The sequence below is a fragment of the Narcine bancroftii genome, chromosome 9 (genome assembly GCF_036971445.1).
Source record: "Narcine bancroftii isolate sNarBan1 chromosome 9, sNarBan1.hap1, whole genome shotgun sequence".
Taxonomy (NCBI): domain Eukaryota; kingdom Metazoa; phylum Chordata; class Chondrichthyes; order Torpediniformes; family Narcinidae; genus Narcine; species Narcine bancroftii.
Window position 1 is genome coordinate 112,685,317 of NC_091477.1, and position 25,818 is coordinate 112,711,134.

General features: G+C 40.6%; 1 protein-coding gene across 1 annotated transcript in view; it reads left to right on the plus strand.

Annotated features, from left to right (window-relative positions):
- trpc1 (transient receptor potential cation channel, subfamily C, member 1) overlaps positions 1–25,818 on the plus strand; it is a 56,674-nt gene that overhangs the window by 9,960 nt on the left and 20,896 nt on the right. The window contains exons 2-9 of the mRNA XM_069897378.1: positions 867–1,018; positions 1,108–1,209; positions 1,741–1,943; positions 6,530–6,661; positions 8,400–8,595; positions 9,300–9,636; positions 22,085–22,224; positions 25,624–25,767. Coding sequence (XP_069753479.1) covers positions 867–1,018; positions 1,108–1,209; positions 1,741–1,943; positions 6,530–6,661; positions 8,400–8,595; positions 9,300–9,636; positions 22,085–22,224; positions 25,624–25,767 — 1,406 coding nt within the window. The remainder of the gene's footprint in view (positions 1–866; positions 1,019–1,107; positions 1,210–1,740; positions 1,944–6,529; positions 6,662–8,399; positions 8,596–9,299; positions 9,637–22,084; positions 22,225–25,623; positions 25,768–25,818) is intronic.

Sequence of the window (25,818 nt, forward strand, 5' to 3'; positions counted from 1 at the left end):
TGGCAAACTTACTGCATTTACCAAATGGTCACTACTGTATGCACGCAGCTGTTATTTTTTTTCCGGTCGTATGTACGGATGGTCGTAAATTGGGAAGTATCTGAACTTATTAATATACTAATAAAGATAAAGACTCTTACTAAGCAGGGATAAGGAGACACTTGAAGAGAGTCGCCCCAGTGGCGAGTGGCTTCATCCTGGGCGATGCCATTTTATTCAAGCAGCTGCTATGAACAAAGCACAACCAAGCCATTCCGCTTTCTGAATATTTGCTCCCATCTTCATCAGAGGTTATGTGTTACTTCAGAGAACATTTACTTTTACAGTTTCAAAATTATTTATTTCCCTCTTTTTTTCTGCTGGTTGCTTGAATTCTGGGTAACGGGTTTCAATGTATAAGGTAGATGGAAGGATATTTTTAGTATAATTTATTAAAAAGTCATTTAAAAATTCAACCTCTGTTACCCTGATAATTTGTATTTAATTACTTACAGCTGTAACATAAATTTTCATTGGTTCCTGTGTTGTTTCTTGATTGCATTGGAGAAGTGGAAAATAGTGTTCATGAGTAGAGAATTTAGAGTGGTGGGAAAATTTGATTTCTGAGGTACACTATGCAGAACTGGAAATCCTCTGGTGGTTGACAGTTTCACAGAGTAATGATGGTGAGCAATGGTAATTCCACCCCCCCCCCCCCCCCCCTTCATTACAACTGCACGACCTTGGCAAAGATAGGGTGTACAAATGAGGAAAAAAAACCAGAGTTCAGGCAATGTTGTATTTCATCAAATAGCCTATAAGATCGCCATATTTTTGCATCAGACACTTTTACATTATCATTAACCTTTGTTGTTTTGAATTTTCAGGAGACAATTACATGGTCAAAAAACTCCTTGATGAGAAGTTCAGTGAGCTGAATATAAACTGTGTGGATGTGCTGGGGAGGAATGCAGTTACTATTGCAATTGAAAACGAGAATCTTGACATCCTGAAACTGCTTTTGGAGCGTGGTTGTCAGGTGCCAGTATTTATCATTGCAAAAATGGTTAATGGTTACTTTGGAGGTAAATTTTGCTGTGTAGTGTAACATCTTTCCATTTTTCCTAGACTATGGATGCATTGCTGGTGGCGATCGGCTCTGAGGTGGTTGGTGCGGTTGATATCCTTCTCAATCATCATCCCAGACGGGCATCCAAACCAACTATTGCAGTGAGTGACTTTTGGCTCCTTTTACATTCTGCACAAATTGAACTCTGCACCATTTTCCAATGTGGAGGTCGATTGAGGTGCCATGAGAATGGCTTCTGTCTAGTTAAAGCCACAGCTTAGACTTGACGACGTGGAGTGAAGGGACTGTGCAGAAGTTTGGTGACAATGCAAAGCTTGCAGGAACAGTAAAATGTATAAAAGCTGAAGGTCGGAAGATGGCAGGTGGAGAATTCTGTAAAGCATTGTGAAATTGAGCACTCTAATAAATAAAAAAAGAAAACCATTAAAGTGATTGAGGCTCATTTCTGTTGATATTTAGAAGAACAAAAGGGCTTTTTTTTTGCACACATCACAAATGAATGAAAATGTCGACCTGCACCCAAACATTTTGAAATTCATGCAGTTACAGATCATGGGTCACAGTAGAAATTCTTCAGGTGTTGTAGGATTCTGCTCCAATAATGGATGGTATTAATTTAGCTCTGCTGGTGTTCCCATTCATTGGATCTTGCATTGTATTTGTTCAAACAGAAATTAATGCAGAGGATTCAGAATCCTGAATACTCAACGACAATGGATGTGGCTCCTGTGATTCTTGCGGCTCATCGTAATAACTATGAGATTCTGACCATGCTTCTCAAACAGGACCTCTCATTGCCAAGACCCCATGCTGTGGGATGTGAGTGTACTCTCTGTAATGCAAAGAATAAGAAAGATAGCCTGCGCCATTCTCGGTAAGATTTTTTTTCTCTTTAATATTATTTTTATTTGTTTTAAACAATACAAATTTAAAAATACAATTAAAATCCATTATGAAGTTTTATACATGGCTATTAAACAATCAGTACATCACAACAAATTTATAAATTGAAAAACTCATCCATAAATCATAGTCCAGGTAGTATACTATATTCAAACGAAAGAAAAAAAAACACACCACCGTTGTATGATGTTATATATTATTGAAATAAAAGCAAAGGGAGAAAAAAGGAATTAAAGAAAAGATATAGATCCAGTCAATTATTGTTGATAAATTATAAAGTGGGAAAGTGAGTCATGAATGACTCCCACAACATCTGAAATCTTATCCCTGAATTATTAACTGAATATCGAATCTCTTCCATATTCAGGCAGGACATGATGTGTCGTGCCCCTCCCCCCTCCCCGGGCCATTTTCCAGGAGTAGGCGGAGCAGCATCCTTCCATTTAAGCAAAATCGCACATTTTGCCAAAAGACAAGCAAAGGAAAGAGTATGACTCTTAACTGAAGATTAAAGGACGCCAACCTTTCCTGTTGTACCAAAGAGAGCAATCAAAGGATCCGCCGCTAATTTTATATTAAGAATGAATATAACCCAACCAGTAAAAAAGAAAGGCCCAAAATTAAACTTTTCCAGCACTTTAAATAAAAAAATCCAGTAGAATGATGGATATTAATCAGCCTCCGAGTTGGGCCAAGGTGGAGTTAGCCTGTATTTCTGAATTTGATGTTCACCAGTTTATACATAGATGGAATTTGAATTTATTGCAGGGATATGATATGCCGGTATTAAAACATTTGTTAAAGATATGGGTTAAAATAAATAATGTTATAGGAACAAAGGGTAAATTATCAATCCAAACTCAGTTACCTCAAAATCAGCTTATTCCTTTTTCAGTGTTTAATAGGTATTCTCAGACTATAAAAGTGATTCAGGATTGTTGTGAAGAGGGACAGTTTCTTTCTTTTAATCAATTGAGGGAGAAATTTGGTATACCAGTAAATTCTTCATTTGTGTATTACCAACAGAGCTTTGATAAGGGATAATTAGGGTAAAGAGATGAGTTTACCTAAGTTAACGTAATTTGAATTTTTGATTTCCTTTATACCAAAGAGAGGTTTTATTTGAGATATGTATCGATTGTTACAGGAAACTATCGATAAATCAAATTTGGAGAAATCTGGAAATAAATGGAAAAGCGATTTTAATTTATGTTATACCTCAAGAGGATTGGGAGGTTGTGTGTCATGACATCCTCCTTTGGCTTGGCTTCGCAGACGAAGATTTATGGAGGGGTAATGTCCACGTCAGCTGCAGGCTCATTTGTGGCTGACAAGTCCGATGCAGGACAGGCAGACATGGTTGCAGTGGTTGCAAGGGAAAATTGGTGGGTTGGGGTTGGGTGTTGGGTTTTTCCTCCTTTGTCTTTTGTCAGTGAGGTGGGCTCTACGGTCTTCTTCAAAGGAGGTTGATGCCCGCCGAACTGTGAGGTGCCAAGATGCACGGTTTGAGGTGATATCAGCCCACTGGCGGTGGTCAATGTGGCAGGTACCAAGAGATTTCTTTAGGCAGTCCTTGTACCTCTTCTTTGGTGCACCTCTGTCTTGGTGGCCAGTGGAGAGCTCGCCATATAACACGATCTTGGGAAGGCGATGGTCCTCCATTCTGGAGACGTGACCTACCCAGCGCAGTTGGATCTTCAGCAGCATGGATTTGATGCTGTCGGCCTCTGCCATCTCGAGTATTTCGATGTTGGTGATGAAGTCGCGCCAATGAATGTTGAGGATGGAACGGAGACAACACTGGTGGAAGCGTTCTAGGAGCCGTAGGTGATGCCGGTAGAGGACCCATGATTCGGAGCCGAATAGGAGTGGGTGTGACAACGGCTCTGTATACGCTAATCTTTGTGAGGTTTTTCAGTTGGTTGTTTTTACAGACTCTTTTGTGTACTCTTCCAAAGGCGCTATTTGCATTGGCGAGTCTGTTGTCTGTCTCGTTGTCGATCCTTGCATCCGATGAAATGGTGCAGCCGAGATAGGTAAACTGGTTGACCGTTTTGAGTTTTGTGTGCCCGATGGAGATGTGGGGGGGCTGGTAGTCATGGTGGGGAGCTGGCTGATGGAGGACCTCAGTTTTCTTCAGGCTGACTTCCAGGCCAAACATTTTGGCAGTTTCCACAAAACAGGACGTCAAGCTCTGAAGAGCTGGCTCTGAATGGGCAACTAAAGTGGCATCGTCTGCAAAGAGTAGTTCACGGACGAGTTGCTCTTGTGTCTTGGTGTGAGCTTGCAGGCGCCTCAGATTGAAGAGACTGCCATCTGTGCGGTACCGGATGTAAACAGCGTCTTCATTGTTGAGGTCTTTCATGGCTTGTTTCAGCATCATGCTGAAGAAGATTGAAAAGAGGGTTGGTGCGAGAACGCAGCCTTGCTTCACGCCATTGTTAATGGAGAAGGGTTCAGAGAGCTCATTGCTGTATCTGACCCGACCTTGTTGGATTTTGTGCAGTTGGATAACCATGTTGAGGAACTTTGGGGGGCATCCGAGGCGCTCTAGTATTTGCCAAAGCCCTTTCCTACTCATGGTGTCGAAGGCTTTGGTGAGGTGAACAAAGGTGATGTAGAGTCCTTTGTTTTGTTCTCTGCACTTTTCTTGGAGCTGTCTGAGGGCAAAGACCATGTCAGTAGTTCCTCTGTTTGCGCGAAAGCCGCACTGTGATTCTGGGAGAACATTTTCGGCGACACTAGGTATTATTCTATTTAGGAGAATCCTAGCGAAGATTTTGCCTGCAAAATGTCATGAAGGGGTATCTAAATTGACTAACGTAAGATATGGTTTGGTTAATTATAATTTTTTGCATCAGTTATACTTGACTCCTGAGAAATTGAAAAAATATGGATTTAGTAATTCAGATCTTTGTTTTATATGTAGGTTAAGAACTGGAACTTTTTTGCATGTAGTTTGGTCCTGTCATAGGGTAACCATTAAAAGTTAGGTTGGTTTTAGAGAAATTATTTAAAATTAAATTACCATTAGATCCAGAGATTTTTTTTGTTGGGTTATATGGTTTTTTTGACTGGTTTGGGGTTGGATAAGTTTTAAATAGCATTTGTACCTTTGGCATTATCTGTGGCACGAAAATGTGTAGCAATTACTTGGAAAGACAATGTAGAGATTACATTGTTGGCAATAATGAATTAAGATCTTGTATTTATATGGAGAAAATAACATAATTTACATGATAATTACACTTTTTGTTAAAATGTGGTCATGTTATTTAGAATATATGGGTTTGGAAATATCTTAAAATATTGTACATGTTTTCTTTTTTTGGATCCCCTTGAGGGGGCTGGCTGAGGCGGGGGGGGGGGGGCGGTTTACATATTGTATAAAAGTATAAAAAAATTTTTTTGTTGTTGCTACTGATTTTACATTGTTTTTGAAAGTTTAAAAAAAAATATATATATAGGGTGTGGAAGATCTCTCTCCAGTACTTTTCCAGACCAGAACAAGTTCAGAACATATGAATTAAGGAAGCTTCTCCTCTCTTGCAATTATCGCAAGAAGAACTTAGACATGTGTGTTCAATGTCCCTCTTTGAATTGCAATGAACGATGAAGAGCATATAGCGAAGAGCTATTAACCATCTTAAAAATAACATCCAGTCTTCATCTGATATAGTCAAATTTAGGTCCCGTTCCCAGGCATTTTTAATTTTAAGTAATGAGGCCTGTTTTAAATGTAATAGCTTGTCATAAATGATAGATCTTAAACCTTTACGAAAGGGCTGAACTTGGTAAGTGTTTTAAATTAAATGTGACAAATAAATTCATAGATATGAGTAAGAATTAAGGTCTTTGGATCCAATATCATGTGGATTTACATGGTTTCTGCTCCAGGATACTTGGATTGAAGATGCATCAAGTTTGTATTAACCTAATGCTTTGAAAAAATCGAAGAATCATTTGAGACAATACTTGGTCAAATTGGATGTGTTCAGATCCACCCCATCTCAGAAAGTGATCTCTCAACCCAAACAAGTGTACAATTTGAACATTCTGAATTGTCAGATATGAACTCTTTTGTTTGACGATTGTGTGTTGCGGTCGCATACTTCTCTTCGTCAGAGAGAGGAAAGCGTGTCAGGATCACCCCTGTGGTGGCAGTGAGCCAATGAGAAGGTCAGAGGAGTTTGGCTGGGCAGTGTTTGGGGAGTTGAAGAATGCAATGTTGTGTATAGGGAGTCATAAAGAGAAACTTGACCTCATGGTGTACTGAAAGAAACGAGTGAGTATATTTTATATTTGTTTGTAAGATGTGTTAAATCAGTTCAAGGTTCACCTTCAGCCTGTGATTTCCTTTGAAATTGTGATGTGCAATTTGTCACAAGACAATATAAGTAGAGCAATGTTTGAGCTTGAAATAAAATGACCTTGGTCAGAAAGCTGTGAAGTCTGGTAAGTTTGAAATATAACCATATATAACCATATAACTGCTGGGTTATTTTTTGGAGTATATTTTCAATGTGTGAAGGATTAAGATTTTTTTTCTTGTTGAAGATTTCGCCTTGACATCTATCGATGCCTGTCAAGTCCATCACTGATTATGCTGACAGAGGAAGATCCTATCCTCAGGGCCTTTGAACTCAGTGCAGACCTAAAGGAATTGAGTCTTGTGGAAGTGGAGTTTAGGTACGAGTAACACTTCTCTTGCACATAATCTCACCAAGAAGTTTAACAAAGGGCAATTATACACTTTGTCAGAAAACCTGTAAAGAACGTGGGGCTGTTGTGTGGGATTTGTGTATTAAACTATGGCTTCACTCGTCCTCTGATGCATTTTCCTTTCCTCTAACCTGCCTGGATTATTCAGTGAACTAATAAGAGAAACAGAATATTAACAAATGAGGATGAAAAACATTCAAATATTTAATAAAGGCTAGTTCATTGATAGATCTGTGTCACTGGAACAATGCACATAGTTTTTTATTCATTTTCTCACCATGCAGATAAAATCAGATAACAATCATCTTATCCTGGTAGTATGGCATGGAGGTCATTAGTTTGCTAATTAAGCTATGGAACAATTTATACACGACAAAATCATTTGATTGCTAGTTTTGGTTGAGGAATAAATGTGGGCTATGAGTGGGCAAACACCTACTTTTCTTTGGATTGTAACTGATGGTTGTTTAATTGTGTATAATCAGAAGAAAGGATTTGCCCAATAAATGAAACCTCTGATGGTATGTGATACCGATGGATGGGACCTGCTACATGAGATCGAAAGATGGGAACAAGGTGATGCCACCAAGCAAACATTGATGCCAAAGAGAGGGACCATTTATCTGTCAATCTAATTAAACATTTATCTCCCGCTATATTTGAGGAAGAGCTTGGAAAGTAAAGCAGTTCATGCCTTCACGCAGCCAGACAATGTCTGAGAGACAGCTGAAAAAGAGCAAGTAATCATTGTTCCACAAAAACGTGGGACTGTGCCCCTGTCCAGTTACGAAAGTGTTTAACCATATAAATTTGCCATTAGAAATTAGCTCGTCATCAGCATTCTGGGGAGGGGGTAACGATTGACCAGATGTTCAGGTGGAACAGCCACATAAATATTGTGGCTCCCCACCATTCCCCTTTGTTACTGTCAATAGTATCTGAGGAAGAAAAAAAATTAGTGGATATTATCGTTATTGAATGAAGATCTACCGGGACCAATGCCTGAAGTGAACAAAATCAGTGAACCGGTGCGGACTCGAAAGGCCAACGTGGCCTGTTTCCACTCCGTAAATGGTTCTATGGTTATGGTAAGACAAGAACAGGTGAGATAATGGATATCCTGCAGCGAGTGCTTCACATCTTAATTCTCCAAGACCTTTTTATCATTTTCTGGCACATGTTAGGCATATGATAAATTATTCTTCATTTGCCTGAATAAATGGACCTTAAACAACTCTCAAGGTTTGAGCCTCTCCTGAGTAAACCACTTAACTGGCACCCATCAATCCCTCTAAACATTCATTTCTTCCCTCACTGACACACATTGGCTGCATTTTCTTTATTTCTTTAGCTGCCAAGATCTGAGCATCACTGGCAAAGAAAGTATTTGGGTTGTGTTGAGCCATCTCTTTTAAACGATTCAATCCTTCTGGATAAGGTGCTCTCACAGTACAATTGAGAAGGAAGTCCCAGGATTTAATGTCTTGATCAATGGTCCATACCCAAAATGTTGATTGGCCACTTCCATCCATTTTATTTATTTGCTGCTTCATGGAATCTTTGCGAGTTTTGCATTAATCTTCAGATCATCAGTTTTAAATGAATCATCAGGAGGAAGCCGAGGAAACAAAAAAAAATGACTGAAATTCATGAGTTTTGTTCCAAAGGACACGTTATGAAATATATTTCCTTTGAACATTTTCAGGAATGACTACGAGGAACTTGCACAACAGTGTAAGACCTTTGCAAAAGACCTCCTAGCGCAGGCCCGGAATTCCCGTGAACTGGAGGTTATTCTCAATCATACTTCGAGTGACGAACCGATTGATAAGAGAGGACTGCTGGAAGAGAGGATGAATCTAAGTCGACTTAAGCTAGCAATTAAGTACAACCAGAAAGAGGTACATGATCTGACTAGATCTTAGCTAACTCATTCTGTTATGGTTTAAAAATTGACTATGTACAAGAGTACAGGCTAGATTTTTAAAAAATTGTCATGCATAATCAATTAATATACTGGTTAGTATGCCAGGTAGTTTCATGCCTATTAAGGAGGGCTTTAATTTTTTTTTAACCAATGTAAGACTTGGAAAAATGCCACAAAGACTTATTTTGGCAATCATTATCTTCAACAGTAAAATTCTACGGAGGAAATCAACATCAGCCATGCATAATCTACATTTTCATCCATTTTGTTTTTAAAAAACGTGTGACTTTCATAATGCTTATATGGGCTACTAACCAATGGCCTGTGTTAGTGGGATATGTGTTAGGAGACAGTATCAGTAAACAGCAGAAAGCAAAATATTTACAATTATGTCAAAGAAAATACATTTTGTTGAGAAATAATTAGAATTTTTTTTGTAGTTGTTCATATTAATTTGTATTTTATTGTGCAGAGAAACCAAAAATTGATTAATATGTTGGGTGCTTTTTTAATAACCAAAAAATGGTCCAATTTGCTAAATTCCAATAGATGCAAAAACATCCACAAAATAAAAGAGTAAGACTGAAATGTTCAAGCCTTTTTGTAGCGTTCCAGTGCATCTCTATAGTTAACCACTGCCTTCTATTTTTCTGTTGCACCTTTCTGTCCCTCTTGCAGTTTGTGGCTCAATCAAATTGCCAGCAGTTTTTGAACACAGTCTGGTTTGGGCAGATGGCAGGCTACAGGCGGAAACACACCTGTAAGAAGATTCTGATTGTTCTTTCAGTTGCCACCATGTGGCCAGTGCTGTCCCTTTGTTACCTCGTGGCACCAAAGTCTCAAGTGGGCAGAGTCATTCACACTCCGTTCATGAAGTTCATCATTCATAGCGCCTCATATTTCACGTTTCTACTGTTACTGAACTTGTACTCGCTGGTGTACAATGAAGACAAAAAAAACACAATGGGTCCAGCACTGGAGATGATCGATTACCTCTTGATCATATGGATAATCGGTAAATGGTGTTATTGTCATTATTTATCACTCTCTTCTCTTTATCTCTTATATCCTCTGCCTTGTTTGAGTTGATGAATGGTGGCAGATGCCAAATGTGCTATTTGCTTTGCATTACTGACCAGGAGATCAAATAAAGTATCCTACAATAAACTGATGACTGCATCAATTCCAAAATTGATCAAATGCCATCGGTTCAATCCAAATTTTCAGGGAGCTTGCGTTGATGCCTTTTATTGAACCTGTATGATATAGTTGCAGGGGAGGGAACTCTTTTGAGATTGCTAATAAAAAAGGATTGCAGTCCTAAACTCCCAGATAACTATTTAGTTTTGGTTAGATTGATAGGGTTTCTTTTTGTTTTGCATTTTCTAATGCATATATAGCTTGAGTTGAAAAGATTACAGAATTAACTTTCAAAATTGACTTGGAAAAATATACGGAAAGGGGAATAAATAAAAAAGGCAGTGGGAAAGGAGTGAGACAAATTAGTTTGGCTATCAAAGAGACTGCTCTGGCACAAGGGATGAATGACTTACTTTGTGTAAAACATGAAAGTCTGCAGACTCCATGATTGAAGTAAAAACACAAAGCTGAGGAAACAGGTCAAACAGGGTGTTTTTACTTCCTTTGTGTTGTACAATCCAATCACAACCAATTAAGCTTGTGTTGATACAAAAGACACCGCACTAATTATCCTTAATGTGTTGGTTTAATTCACCAAAAATAAATTGGTTGGGATTGTGTCAGAGACTAAAATAGATCAAAAATCAACAGTAGATCAAGATACAAATCTGCCTTAAAGATGCTCAGTTCCAGTTTATGATTTTAACTCAGGCATCTGGGTTTCCAAGACCTGAGGGAAACTTGGGTCCTAGATGTAGGTTAAATCAGTAGGCCATTTCAGATAGCCAAGACGTTGAGATGTAAAGGTGGAGAAACTCCACCAAAATGCATAATCACCAACCTTTCTGAATGTGTGGAGGTGGTCTCTGAGCCACATATTCCAACCCCTCTCTGAGAGGGATAATCTCCACAGCGCTGTGCTCCACTGATCAATCTGAATGCTCAGCCGCACTAAGCGGCTGTTTAGGGATGGGCTGATGATGCCATCAGCCCACGACCCGTCTCCCACTCACCCCTCTCTCTCCAAGTTAGGGGAGGCAGAGAGCCCTTGGGACAGTTGGGGCAGCAGGAGCTGTCAGCGGAGGGCGACGAGGCAGCGGGAGCTGTCAGTGGGGGCCGTCAGGGGTCAGCCAGTACAGGCTGGGACAACCGCACCAGGCTGTTCTCTGCAGCTCAAAATGTGGCAGAGCAGTGGCCATCTTCCCTATCCATAATCCCCCACGCAGCTGGAACTGTTCTGGGAACCATAGAGTGGTTTCAGCTGCGTGGGGGAATTATGGGAAGGGAAGACAGCCATTGCTCTGCCGTGTAATGATGATGGATGGCGCTACAGCACCAGTCGCCCCTCCTCCATTGGATCCGGAGGGCGCTACGAGGCGCCTCTGGATATGAATGGGATGCTGAAGTAGCCTTTTAGGGCTGCTGTCTGAAATGTAAGTTCCCATTTTTCTATCGCTCCTTAGCCGGTCTCAAGGCAAAAGCCCTACATGAAATAACCTATTGAGTACCTTGCAATATTGCTTGCCTGCTAGGAGAAGTAGCAGAGTATCTGCCAGTCTCAAAAACAGTACCAGCTTAAAAGGATCAGCAAACTCAATTAGCATGAACACCATAATGCTGTATGATCTTGTACAATTTTCTTCTGCACGGAGCTGTTCTGTCCTTTGTGCCATCCAGAGATGAGGGGGTTAGCTTATGAGGAGAGATTGAGTCAACTGGGATGGTACTTGTTGGAATTTAGAAGAATGAGAGGGGATCTTATAGATTATGAAGGGCATAGACAAGATAGAAGTAGGTATGTTGTTCCCATTGGTGAGGCAGATGAGAATTAGGGGGCATAGCTTAAAGATCAAGGGTAGTAGATTTAAGATGGAGATGAGAAAGAACTGCTTTTCCCAGAAGGTTGTGAATCTATGGAATTTGCTGGCATTTGAAGCAGTGGAAATGACCTCAATGAAGACAAGGTTGGATTAAAGGATATGGGGAAAAGGCAGGTAGGTGGGGATGAGCCTCTTATCAGGTCAGCCATGATCTCATTAAATGGGAGAGCAGGCTCGATGGGCCGGATGGCCGACTCCTGCTCCTATTTTTTAATGTTTTTATGTGTCCTCGCAAGAATATTAGGAAGTGGGACTTTCTGGGAAGTTCAATTGCCTGCCTAATAGGAAATTGGTTGTCAATCACATTCTCTTTTTATTTCCCTTTAACCCATTCTCTCTCATACTTCTTCCAGACCCTTCTGTCACCCACCTGTCCATCCCAAGAATAGCTTTGATAGCTGATTAAGCTGCGGCGTCACTATGTGAACCACCACTCAAAGGACTTGAACGTCTGTGAATGTTCTTGACATTTATAAATATTTAACACCTCATATTAAACGTGCTTTTAAAATGAATACATTGAGAGATGCTTTAAGTTAAATAAAAGTGCTATAAAATAACTAATAAATAAAGTACATTAAAATTTTCAGTTAACAGAAAAAAAAATCAAAACTGCATATTACTTGCCACCCAAGTTCCCGCTATTGAAATGAGTGGAGATGCTGAACCTGTGCCATGTCTAAAAGAGTGCATGTTCAGCAAACTGATGTCCTTCAGTAATTGATTTTTAACTGTGGAGTCTTGTAGCTGGTATCCACGAGGAGTCCAACACCAGAGGTCACAGGAAATATGAGGATATCTTGGGAAGTTTGGGATTTCCACATTTGTGCCCACTGATTTAGGAGTTTCAATATTCCCACTTTAATTTAATGTGTCAGGTTTTTTTTTAGTTACAACTTGAATTTATTATATTTCCCTCTTTGTTTCATGGTTGGTGAATGGAGCACAAAATTTCCATTTGTACAGCAGCCCATGACATCCCTGCATATCTAATCAATGGATCACTTGAGTAGGGCAGGTACAACAGACATCAGTGAGATGAGTGACAGGTTACTGTTTATTTAGGTGCTGGTTCAGAGGTTACTGTTGGCAAAGATAAATCTCTGCAATTCTTTGGCAAGGTACCTTGAGTTTGTTTATTGCATTCAGACAGGCCAGCAGGATCTTGGTGAAGATCTCGTTTGTAGATATCTCTTGTCAAGAGCTTAAAGTTGTCGTGAGAGCCTCCAATAAATGCAGTGAGGAATTGGAGTGGATTCTTTACCCTGTGCATGGTTGGAATGCTAGTTGAGGTAAGAAAAGTGAAGATTTTGGACGAAAAACAGAATGATTAAATGTGCTGATTGGTTTGGATGGAGCCATGTGGGAGGGTTGAATGAAGTAGAGTGCAAGGACATTAATTTGGGGCATAAGTACTGACAATTTTTAAAGAGCATGTTAAAGGTGCCCCCATTTTTATGTATACATGTAGAGTCATCCACAAGGCACTGTGTCCTTGTTTGATTTTCCATCAAAAGCTTTGCTACTCTGTTGAAAAAAACGTGTAATCCTCAAACAGTGCATCACTTCCTTAGAGCTCTGTTGCCAGACCACCCTGGATAATGTGATAATGTCCTGACATGGGACATCAACCCAGTCTTCTCCAATTCTGGGCCACTGATCCAGAGACATGATTTCCAATTCCTTGGTAGCTGAGGAACCTAAAATTCAAGTAATCAAATGCCTCTAGTGTCAGTAGGTGACAGGAGGGTCTGGGAGGAGAATGGGTTAGAGGGAAATAAAAGGGGAATGTGACTGATGGGAATGCTGAGAGCCAGTATAGAGCTTATGGGCCGAATGCACTCTTTGTATGTTGCTTTAAAAAATAAGATGAATGGTAATTTCTTTTAAAGAATGCTACATATAACATGCTATTCATAAATTTATTTTAAAGCAAACTTTAAAATGTTTTGTGTTATTATAAAGTGGCTTTGTTCATTAACATTAGCTGATTGGCACACAGCTCAGAGATGGAATTTAGATATTTGTCCCAATGGATCATCAGACTTATTACATTTAGCAAGAGGTATTTAGTGATCCTGACATAGAATTGTTCAACTCACTGCAGAAATGCCTGTGTACTTATTGCCAAAAGTGCCAATCTTTGAAAGGATTTTGACAGCTCTCTGTAGAAAACTATTTCACAGCTTTACTGGTCCTTAAGATTCAGCACATAGAATGTATTTGATCTTTTTATTGGACTGTTGTAGAACTTACAGAAGCAGCCAACTTTTGAGGCCGTAATGATATGTCTACAAAGTTACACTGCATATGTCTGCACATAACTGCTGAAATTGACAGTGGAGAAATTGGACCAAGGGTTTGAATTTTTTTTTTGTCTTCTCGGCCGTTTGGAGTTTTGAAAATCCAGAAGCTAGCAGGTGGAGATCATTGTCTTTTCACAGACATTGAAACGTGGAAATATTGTTGGCCAAAGTATGTTAATTTATAAAAAGGCTGTCAAGCTAAGATTATTTCCTCAAATAGATTGAGAGTCCATAATTCAAACTTTAATTTTTTTTTACTGGTGTGTTAGAAGAAAGGAAGGTGATGAAGAGAAGAATGACCAAAGTAAACATAAAATGCTGTCAAATTAAAAACACTGTTTAAAAATAATTGGCATTTCTGAATTGCTTCTCACTAGTGTTTAATTACCGCACATCAGATTGGCTGTCAATCTTCCTTTAAACCAATCTGTTGGGGTTGAGATTGACTCCAATTGGGTTAGTCCTGAATTAAATCAGCAAACACTTCTTCACAAAGGGTCATGGAAAATATATGACACAGCAAAGGCCCGTCCTGTCTATGCTAACATTTATGAATCAATCCTCCTCCAATATTTCTTCATTTAACTTTGTCAGTGAAACCCTTTATCGATTCTCTCTCATGTGCTTCTTAAGCCACCACCTTAAATGCACCCATCCTTCTTGCAATCACTGCTCCTGTTGTGAAAGCGAGTTCCCTGGAATTCCCAATTGGATCTCATGGGGTATTCGAAATCTGGAACATTTTTCTAGAGAGATTTGAGATTAAGCTGAATATGTACAATATTGATCGCTAGAGGTTGTGTTACCATATAACCGTTTACAGCACGGAAACACGCCATGTCGGCCCTTCAAGTCCGTACCGGTTCACTTGAACAACTCCACTAGCTCCTCCGCAAACTCCTGAGGAAGTAGAGGCTTTCTTCATGATGCCATAAGTTAGAATATGACTAGATATAGAACAAAGGCAGCTAATTGAGTTGCAAGGCAGATTAGTTGGGATTTCAATTGTATAATAAAACATATTTTGGGAGCAGTGAAGGATTTCTCATACACGTTTTTAGAGGAACTACAGAAATCCAGTGTAACATGAGGTCAAAAGTTTTGATTCCTGAGAGAAAAGGTTCACTTTCCTGTGCTGTGCCTTCTGGCATTGCTCTGACACCCCCTACCACCCAGTAAAGAGGCTTTAAAGAAACATGCTTCAGGAATGTCATCGAGCAGACATTTGATCCATTTGCAAAATGCATGGAAACTCTGTAATGTGCCCTGGAGAAATCCGGTGGACTGGAAGTCTTTTTTTCTGCATTATGCAAAATGTGTGTTCTCAAAGCGAATGTTTACTTGTCAGAGGACTAGCTGTGAGGTATGACACAAGGTGGAGGGGTAGGAAGCAAAAGCTGATGACAGCGAACTGGCAGAAGTTATTAAGCCATAGCAGGAGGTCTTATGACTTTGGGGCAGTGTTTGAGTTTTTCTAAAGGGCTACCCTTGTGTTTATTCACTCTTTTAAGTAGTGGTCATTATATTGGAAATAGGGATTTAAAGGGAAACTAATGACAAAATGGTTCAGTGATGTGTTGCTTCTTTAATGGACAAGATGAAGTTCTACATGAGTGGGTATGCTGAAGTAAGTGGATTTTTTTCCCTATGCTTCCCCTTTGTGCTATGAGCATTTCTTTAATGTATCAGTCAAAAGATTATTTGAGTTTAAATCCCACCCCCATGATGACAGCACAAGAATCAAGGCTAATGTTCCCATTCAGATTCATATCTCAGATTTATTGTCAGTGTACATATACGACATCACATATCACCCTGAGGTTCTTTTTCCTGCGGGTGAGGCAGAATTACCATGTATTGTAGTGCAAAACACTGTACACAATGTACACATATTAACAAAAACTGTAAACAGATAAAGAAATGTAAACAGACTGCAATACAGAGAGAATTTTTTTAAAATCTCCACGGAGGTTCGAGATCTATCATCTTTCAGATGTGGCGTAAAACCAAGGCCTTTACTAATTTGTCAAATGGATATAAAAGATTCCTTCAAAGGAGAGGTGAGTCATTCTTCTGGCTCTAACCATTACTTATTTTGCAGTTAGTATCAAAAAACAGATGATCTAACTGTACAAGCTTGGTGTGTGTAAAATTGGTTCGTTTTAAACATTTCAAAAATATGTTATGGTTTCAATGAGCTTGGGCCCCCTGAGGTTGGGAAAGTCACCATGTAATTACACTTGTTGCCAGGAATCACTTTCACATTCTGGCATAATTTTGTCTTCAGGGGCCTCTATCATGGGTCTTTTTGGAGTTGTAAACAAGAGACTTTCAGAGAATTAAACCATACCCATAACCTTAGGAGACATAAAGCTATTGTATTCAATGCTGGCAGTGTCCAAAAATGACTGCCTTTAGGAAAGTGAATCCCAGGAAAGCATCCGATCCGGATGGTGTATCCAGCCGAGTTCTGAAAACCAGTGCCGACCAACTGATTAAAGTATTCATGGATATTTTGAACATCTCACTTAGACAGAGCGTGGCACTCACCTGTTTCAAACTGGCTTCAATTGTACCAGAGCCCAAGAAGAGTGTGGTAACCTGCCTAAATAACTATCGACCAGTAGCACTCACATTTATTGTGCAATTGGATCTTGGATTTCCTCACCTCCAAACCCCAGTCAGTGTGGATTGGCAAGAACATCTCCACAATCTCCATCAGCACTGGAGCAGCATAGGATGGTGTACTTAACCCTGGTCTACTTGCTCGGTATGACAACACCACCGTCTACAGGGAACGATGCCGTCGGAGAATAGCAGCAATCATCAAGGATTCACATCACAGCACTCTCTCTATTCTCGCTACTGCTATCAGGAAAGAGGCGTAGGACTCACACCACCAGGTTCAGGAATAGCTGCTCCCCTCCACCATCAGACTCCTCAACAACAAACTCAATCAGGAACTCATTTAAAGATTCTTACATTTGCACATTATTGATTTTTTTTCTCTTTGTATTACACAGTCAGTCTGTTTTACAGTTCTTTATTTACATGTGTACATTGAGTTCATTTTTTTTTGCACCATCAATAATTTTTGCACCACGTGGTAATTGTGCCTGGCTCGCAGGAAATGAATCTCAGGGTTGTATGTATCTACACTTGACAATAAATCTAAACTTTGAATTTTGATATACAAATTTGGTGATGATACCACCATCGTGGGCTGGAAAATAACAGGTGATGATTCAGCATTCAAGAGGGAGATTGAAATCTTGGCTGAATGATGTACTAACAACTCGAATTCAAAGTCACCAAAACCAAGGAGCGGATTGTGGACTTGAGGAAGGAAAAGCCAGAGGTGTATGATCAAGTGATCATTGGGGGATTAGAAGTGAAGAGGGGGAGCAAATTTAAATTCCTGGGAGTCACTATCTCAGAGGAGCTTTTCTGAACTCAGTGCACATCTCCATCATGAAGAAAGCACGTCAGTGTCTCTACTTCCTCAGGAATTCACGGAGAATTGTATGGAATTGAAAACCTTAGCAAATTTCTGCAGATGTGTAGTGGAGGGTGTGATACAGGCTGTATCATGCCCAGGGGGCACCAATTCCTCTGATTGGAAAGCCCTGCAAATCACAGGTAGAACCCTCCCACCATCAAGAAAATCTACATAGAATACTTTCATCAGAGAGCAGAGGCAATCGAGGATCCACATCACCCAGCACATGTTTTGTTCTCGCTGCTGCCATCAGGAAAGAGGTTTAAATGCCACAAGACTTGAACCTCCGGGTTCAGGAACAGTTGAGTACAAGGTTGTTGTTGCGAAACGACTCAACTAACTGATCTATCTCCCTCCTGAACAATTCCTCATTGCCGTCTGCAATTCTGCTGATGGCCATGGTCTCATTGGCAAATTTGTAGACAGTATTTGAATTGTGCCTAGTCACACAGTCAATAGAGCAGTGGGCTAAGCACACTTCCTTGAGGTGCACCTGTGTTGATCATCAGTGAGGAGGAGACGTTTCCAATTCTTACTGACTGTGGTCTTTTGATGAGGAAGTCAAGGATCCAGTTGCAGTGTGGGGGGGGGGGGGGGGCTTTGCAGGGTGCAGAGGCCCAAATTTTTAAGCTAGCTGATCAGCACTGAGGATATGATGGTGTTGGAAACTGAGCTGAAGTTGATGTACATGTTGCTGTGGTCTAGGTGATTCACAGCTGAGTGAAGAGCTCGTGATATTGTATCTGCTGTGGACTGATTGTAGCGATAGGCATATTGCAGTGGTCCAGATCTTAGGTATGAGTTAATTCTGGCCATAACCAACCTCTCAAGGCATTTTATCTCAGTAGATGTGAGTGTTACTGGGCAATAGTCACTGAGGCAGCTCACCCTGCTCTTCTATGGCAACGGGATAATTGATGCCCTTTTGAAGCAGGTGGGAACCTCCGACTGCAGCAACAAGAGATTGAAAATGACAATGAACACCACAGCTGGTTGGTTGGCTCAGATTTTTAGAAACCTGCTAAGTATTGCCATCAGGGCCTGATGCCTAGTGAGGGTTCACTCTCTTGAAGGATGTTCTGACTTTGGCCTCAGAAATAGGCATTACAGGATTATCAGCTTCGTTCTTGGAGTTCTCCTTCTCAAAGCGAGCATAAAAGGTGTTCAGTTCATCGGGGTTTTAGAAACCTGCTAAGTATTGCCATCAGGGCCTGATGCCTAGTGAGGGTTCACTCTCTTGAAGGATGTTCTGACTTTGGCCTCAGAAATAGGCATTACAGGATTATCAGCTTCGTTCTTGGAGTTCTCCTTCTCAAAGCGAGCATAAAAGGTGTTCAGTTCATCGGGGAGTGAGGCATCACAGCCATTTATGGTGTGCAGCCTCACCTTGTAGGATTTTACCGCCTGCGATCCCTGCCATTGCTGGCAAGTATTTGACTCTGACTTTAGGTTCCACTGGAATTTCCCCCTTATTGTGATGGTCTTTTTCATACATAGACTTCCTGTCAAGATCTGGATCACTGTCCTTTAATGCCTTCGATCTCACGCTCAGCAGGGTGTGAATCTTTAGATTCATCCATGGCTTCTGGTTGGGATACTCCTAGTATGAACGCGTGGACACACATCCATCCATGCAGGAACTGATGAGCCCTTGAATATGATCCAATCCACTGATTCAAAGCAGTTTTACAGGCACTCTTTCGCCTCCCTCTTTCACCATCTTCACCGCTGGTGTTATTGTTTTCAGTCTCTGCTTGTACACCACGTGATCAGACTTGTCGAGGTGTCATCATGGAATGACTTGGTCGGCAGTGGCCAAGTGTGTTGGCTCCTCTACTTTCACAGGTAATGTGTTTGTGGCATTTGTAAGAGACTTCTTCAGGTTGGCCTGGTTGAAGTTCCCTGCAATGATCAAGAAGGCATCAGGGGGCGCTGATCTCATGGCTGCTGATCACAGGACTCAGTCCCACCAATGTTAATCTGATGTTAGTCTGGAGCGGAATGTATACTGCAACCGGGATGATGGCGGTGAACTCCCTCGGCAAATAGAATGGGTGAAATTTGATTGACTGATGTTCAAGGTCGGGGGAGCATAACTGCCACATTTGTACACCACAATGAATCGATCATGACACAAACGCATTTGTTCAACGACAGCCATAGCCAGCAGAGAGTTTCCTTCCAATTAACCTGCTTCTGTATGCCACATTGAGTCACATTAAGGGTATCTGCTCAACGTCACCTTTGAACTTGGGGCACCCCAGCTGATCAATGCCAGCATGTGACTGGTGTGTAGCTGCACTTGGCAGCTGATCAACAGCATCTTTTCATCCCATTGGTTTGAAGCTTTTGTCAGGGCACCAGATTTTGTTGTTTTGCTTTCTCTGAAACTGCATCTTTTTTGATTATGTGGTGTTTACACTAATTATCTATTTCGTTAGTTTAGTAGGTGTTGTTGGTGACTTTGGAATATCCAAAGTAATTTTCAGTACACCCTGAAGGCAAATTGAACAAGTGCATTTTCCGGGCAGCACATGTAAAGAATGCACAGAAAAACCAAGCTTGCTCCACACAGTGAATGTCTTCTGAGTGCAGGCAGCATCAAGTGCAGTTAGACCACAGTTGTGGTATGAAGCATGTAATTCAATAGGCTTTAGCACCACTTAGCCATAATGCATCAATTATATTTTAGTCTTTGAATAAATGCAATGGGCACTGTAATATCTTTTGGGTAATTGTATGGTATTTTAGCCTCGCTGTGGAACATTTTAAAATTGGTTAAATTGTTCAAAATTGTGGCATTGTCACCTTCAGATATCACTTTCCACCTCATCAATGCCCATCATAATTTTACAAACTACAAGTAAACCCCTCAGCCTTCTGTACTCCAGTGAGACCAGTAGGCCTACATTCAAATTCAAGTTTACTGTTGTGTATCATGGTACAATGAGAAAGCCCTTTTTCCAATGAATTAAACCATACATTGGCAAAGCAATAAAAACACAAGACAGCATTGGAGTGAGAACTGAGCCAAAGCAACATTATTTTACCAGTGTGAGGTTCATTTAGGAGTTTGATAACAGCTGGAAAGAAAATGCCCTTGAATCTGGTGAACATGATCTCATTCTTGTGGATCTCAACAGTACCACTCTTAACAATCCACTTTGTTATTTTTTTTTAAAGAAAATCATGACATTGGTCAGACAGGGTCCCTCACTGGTGATGCTATGGTTACCATCTTTGATTAATTCCCCATCTAGCGTTGTGGTTTAATCCTGTCCCTCAGAATATTTTTCAATAACTTTCCCACCACTGACATTGGCCTTAGTAGCATGTAATTACCTTGCTGTCTTTTTTGAACAAAGGGTTGGCACTTCACCTCTGGCCAGGGAACATTTAAAAATCTTTGTCAGACCCCCAGCAACCTGCTCCCTTGCCTTCTGTCATCGCCTGGGGATAAAACACATCAGGTCCTGGCAATAACTCAATCATCTAAAGTGATGGGTAATTAAACGGTGATAGACACTGGTGGGGTGTGCTTATGAACTTGATACCCTAGTATAAAAGAAATCCTGTACAAGTTAAAGTAACAGAGCGTTCTAGTTGCATGGCTGGCAACTAGAGGCCTAATCAGGTGACCAGTTTCAAATTAGAAATTTGGAAATTGAAATTAAAGTAAGTAAATATATCTGGGATACAGCTAGCCTTAGTAATGGTGACACGAGACCACTGGATTGTTTTTTTGAATAAAAAAGCACCGTTCTATATATTCTGGTTTATTTGAGATTCTAGATCAGCCATTCGCCACCTTTTTTGGCTCTGGTTCCCTTTGAACTATACTCAAAGTTTATGGGCCCCCTTCCCTGTGAACCAGTCAAGTTTAGTTGATGCCTTCCATACTTCTCTCCTACTGACTATATTTAAAAATTTGATTTCAATCCGTGCCCCACCCTCCTTCAAGATGCTGTGACCCCCCCGCCCCCCAAGGGGGCTATTGAGAATGGCTGGTGGAGATCCACCAGTTTGGTAAATCAGTCGACGTTATAGTTAGGTTAGGATTTTAGCTCTCTACTTTTTGTTAATTTTACATGGAAGACTACCTCTCCATGCAAGAAGGTGGATTCTTTTCAGGGAGGCGTTAAAGGAGAGACTGATACTTTGGACTTGAGATTTTGCTTTGGGAACTCGGAAGGAATGGTTGGTAACAGGCAAGGAAGTCATTTTGACCAGACAAAATGGAATGAGAGGATGTGAAAACGGACTTGAGTGTCATGGCTGGCCACATTTATCTTGATACTCACTATTCAGAGCCATTGCTGAGGCAATGAAGCACGACTGAAATTGGTAGCCAGTTTTAGTTCCAGACTTTCTACATAAAGGAAAACAATACCTTGGATGGTACCAATCTGCCAAATAATGTTTACATGCACTGGATGTAAACAGTCTAGCTGCAAATGATTTCATTCCTTTGGAACTCTCACATGTGTAATTTGCATAGTACTAAGGCTACTATTGCCATTTGCTGTTATACAGAATCTGTCCTGCAACTGTTAGTCTCTTTCTGAGAAATGAGGTTCTTATTTTCTGCTTCCACTGACATTGTTGTGCAGAACTTGCTAATGTATAATTTGTCTCCAGGAATGGTGTGGTCAGATGTGAAGCGACTGTGGTATGATGGACTTGAAGATTTTCTGGAAGAGTCTCGGAACCAGCTCAGTTTTGTCATGAACTCCTTGTATTTAGCAACGTTTGCTCTCAAAGTTGTGGCGCATCACAAGGTAAATGAGATGTGTGGAGAGAAGGGCAAAGCTGTAATTCTGTCTGGGTGTGAGAAAAGCTGGAAGATGCGATTGCAAAAATGTGAAAGTGGAAGAGGATTTGATTTAAACAAAAACAGCCAAATTACAAAAGGAATGCATTAGTGGAATAATTTAGAAACATTTCATAAATCAAAATGCTGAGCAAAGTCCATGATAGATATTTTGCATTAATGCATAGGCAGAGAGGGCTGTGTAATAGCAAACGTTAGACTAATAAATCAAAGACATCTTCGCAAAGAGTCAATGGTATCAAGGTGACAATTCATAAATCAAAGATGAGTAAATTGTGCAACATTGGTTATAGGTATTTTGATGACTAATGCATTTACAGTGTATAAAGGCCTAAATCTCTGAGCAGATAGATATTGAAATATTATGTTTTTAAAAATGTATTTCTTACCAAACTCCCTTTCTCAGGACCCTTTCATTCCCCTGAGTGAGGGCAGGTGACTTATTCTGGAACTCTGTCCATCACTTGCTGATGGAAAAAATTAAAACAGCCCCAATTTTTTCTAGTTGACCACTCCCCCACCCCCCCTACCCTCAGTGTTCTTGTGAAGACCCATTGCCCAGAATTTCCCCAGAATGGCTTAGGTGGCACTGTTGCAGTGCCAGTGACCAGGGCTTGAATCCAGTGTCGCCTGTAAGGAGCTTGAACATTCTTCACGTGTCTTGGTGAGGGTACTCCTGTTACCTCCCACCATTCAAAACGTCCTGGGGGTTGTTGGTCAGTTGGGAGTAATTGGGCAGCAAGGGCTTGTGGGCCTAAAAAGGCCCGTTATCGTGCTGCAGTCTAAATTTGAGTTTAAAATTTAGGAGCTGATGATTTAAAATGGATGTTTGAGCCCAACGTTTGAAAATGTACTCTGCTGCTTTCCCCCTTTGTTGGAAGGGGAGCGAGCTCTTCTGGTTTCCTTCTTTAATTGCTGGTGTTTACCAGAAATCAGTAAATCTGGCATGTCAAATTCTTGTTATTGGTCACCTGACTGAAAGTGAGTAGCTTGAATATGTTTTTTTTTAATGGGAACATTGAATTTAATCTATAATTTGTCAACTTTGTGGTCTGTTGGAACCCCACATAATATTACAGCTCAAGCTCTCTCACTTTTATCTGGCATCCTCCTGTACCTTTGAATATGATTTTTTTTTTGGCAAGACTACACTTGTAAAATTATAAATTTAAATTCAGTTTTCTCCAACTTTGATCTGTTGGAGCTTCACATAATATTATAGCAAAGTATTCTTGAGGCCAAGCGCTCTCACTATATTCGTGACCTCCTATACCTTTCTTATCAGTGAACATAATTCTGTAGCTGCATTGTGTCGGCTTTAATTGAAGGAACAAGGTCCTCTGTTAATGTCCAGTGACAACAATAGGAATAATTTTTGACATAATCCTGCTGTAAAATATGGTGCAGAAATGGACTAAAAGCATATCCATCCAGTTTTGCCACCCAAAATTGGGAGAGCCTCTTTGCTGGATGTGAACCAAAACGACGGAGGAGTTGAGCAGGTTGGCCAGAATACCGTATATGGAGAGAGGGAAAGAGTTGATGTTTATTCATTTTTACTTTAATCAGAACTGGAAAAGTGCCAAAGCAAGTGTATTTAAGGTGGAGATAGGAGAGAAACGAAGCAAAGAAAAAAAATCTAAATTCTCAAATATTAGTGGAAAGATGAAAAACAGAAGCTTGAAACTTGAAATTATTAAACAGAATATTTTACGGCAGTGCTTCTAGACAGCACTGCTGCTGGTGTAGACCCAGGAGCAGAGGCACAGAGCTGCTGTGCAGGTCCTAACACCTGATCCTAGTGCCAATGGTGGCGTACAGGCTTTAATTAATCTGTTAAAGGAGACAACTTTAAAAAAAAATCCTGCAACTGAGGAGTGCCCAAGATGGTAGCGCCTGCACTGGGTAGTTTACCACGAGGGGTTGCAGGCTCCGAGGGAGTAGTGGGCCAGTGCAGGGCACCAGAAATGGGAGGAACATCTCCCTTGGAAAGGGTGAAGCACAGGAGATGACACTACAGGATGGTGGCCATGGCAGCGGGCCAGTGAGGAGTTCAGTGGCTGAAGCGGCCACACAGGCTGTGGGCTGCTTACAGCTTGCATTCAAACGACCCATACAGGCTGTGGCTGTAGGAGACTGGCTCAAGGGAACCAGGTGTCAGAGCTGGGATTCCAGAAGGTGCTGAGGGCCAGAAGCTTCCTGATCGTATCAGAGGTTTGGATCTGGAGCTTGGGGTGCCAGTGCATGCAGGCATGCAGGAGACGAATCCACAGAATTCAGTGTCTCTCTTACACTGGTGGGGTGCGCTTATAAACTTGATACCCTAGTATAAAAGAAATCCTGTACAAGTTAAAGTAACAGAGCGTTCTAGTTGCATGGCTGGCAACTAGAGGCCTAATTAGGTGACCAGTTTCAAATTAGAAGTTTGGAAATTGAAATTAAAGTAAGTAAATATATCTGGGATACAGCTCGCCTTAGTAATGGTGACACGAGACCACTGGATTTTAAAAAAAATAAAAAAGCACCGTTCTATATATTCTGGTTTATTTGAGACTCTAGATCAGCCATTCGCAACAGTGTCTCTTACTGTTAGGGACACTGAGCAATGCTAATAGCAACTTTTTTTTTGTCTTACAGCAGGAAAAAATAAATTTTTTGTATTATTACATGACAATAAAAGGAATTTTGAATCTAAAAGGAATCTTTCTGTGGCCTGCAAGTTTCCAAAACTTACGTAAGGCTAAGTTGGAAAAGTGTAAGAGGCGCAAGTTCAGTTTTGGAGTGTTAGTTGGGAGACCTGATTTATGTCAGCATAATTGTGGTGGTAAATTAGTTCAAAGTTGGGGGTCTTATGGGGAGAAGGAAGCAATTGCCACAGGATCCACGAAGCAATGGTCTATCCCTTTGTTTGGATGGGTATACATTATTCTTGACCTTGATCCAAGTCCTTGCACACAGATTAGTAGGTGGTTACTGCAAAGTAGTGGAGTGAGCACTGACCCCACTTTTGCAGTTGAACTTTACTTGCATCCAAATCTACTGCGCAATATTTGGCTTAAGTATTTCCAGAGAAATTGTTGCACCTTGAACTTTGCATTTTCTGTGTTTTTATTATCTATGGATTGTTTGTTTTCAGTAAACTCTTAAAGTTATGTATGATTAATTGCTCAAATCTGGATTACAGAGAGAGCTTGTGTTTACCTTTCAGCAAACAGCTACATTTTATAATAAACCCTATTAAGGAATCTTTTGAGAGATGGGATATCAAAATGAGTGCATTAAATAAGTTGTTTGTTAATCATGTCATTCTTCATTCAAGCACTGAACTGCTCTCTTGTCTCTCCAGTTTCATGCCATTGGCGACAGGAAGGATTGGGATGCTTTCCACCCCACTTTAGTGGCGGAGGGTCTCTTTGCTTTTGGGAATATTCTCAGTTATCTGCGGCTTTTCTTCATGTACACAACCAGTTCCATCCTGGGTCCGCTGCAGGTAATGCCTTCAGATTATGTAATTCTCTTGAAACCCAAGAGTTTTTTTCTG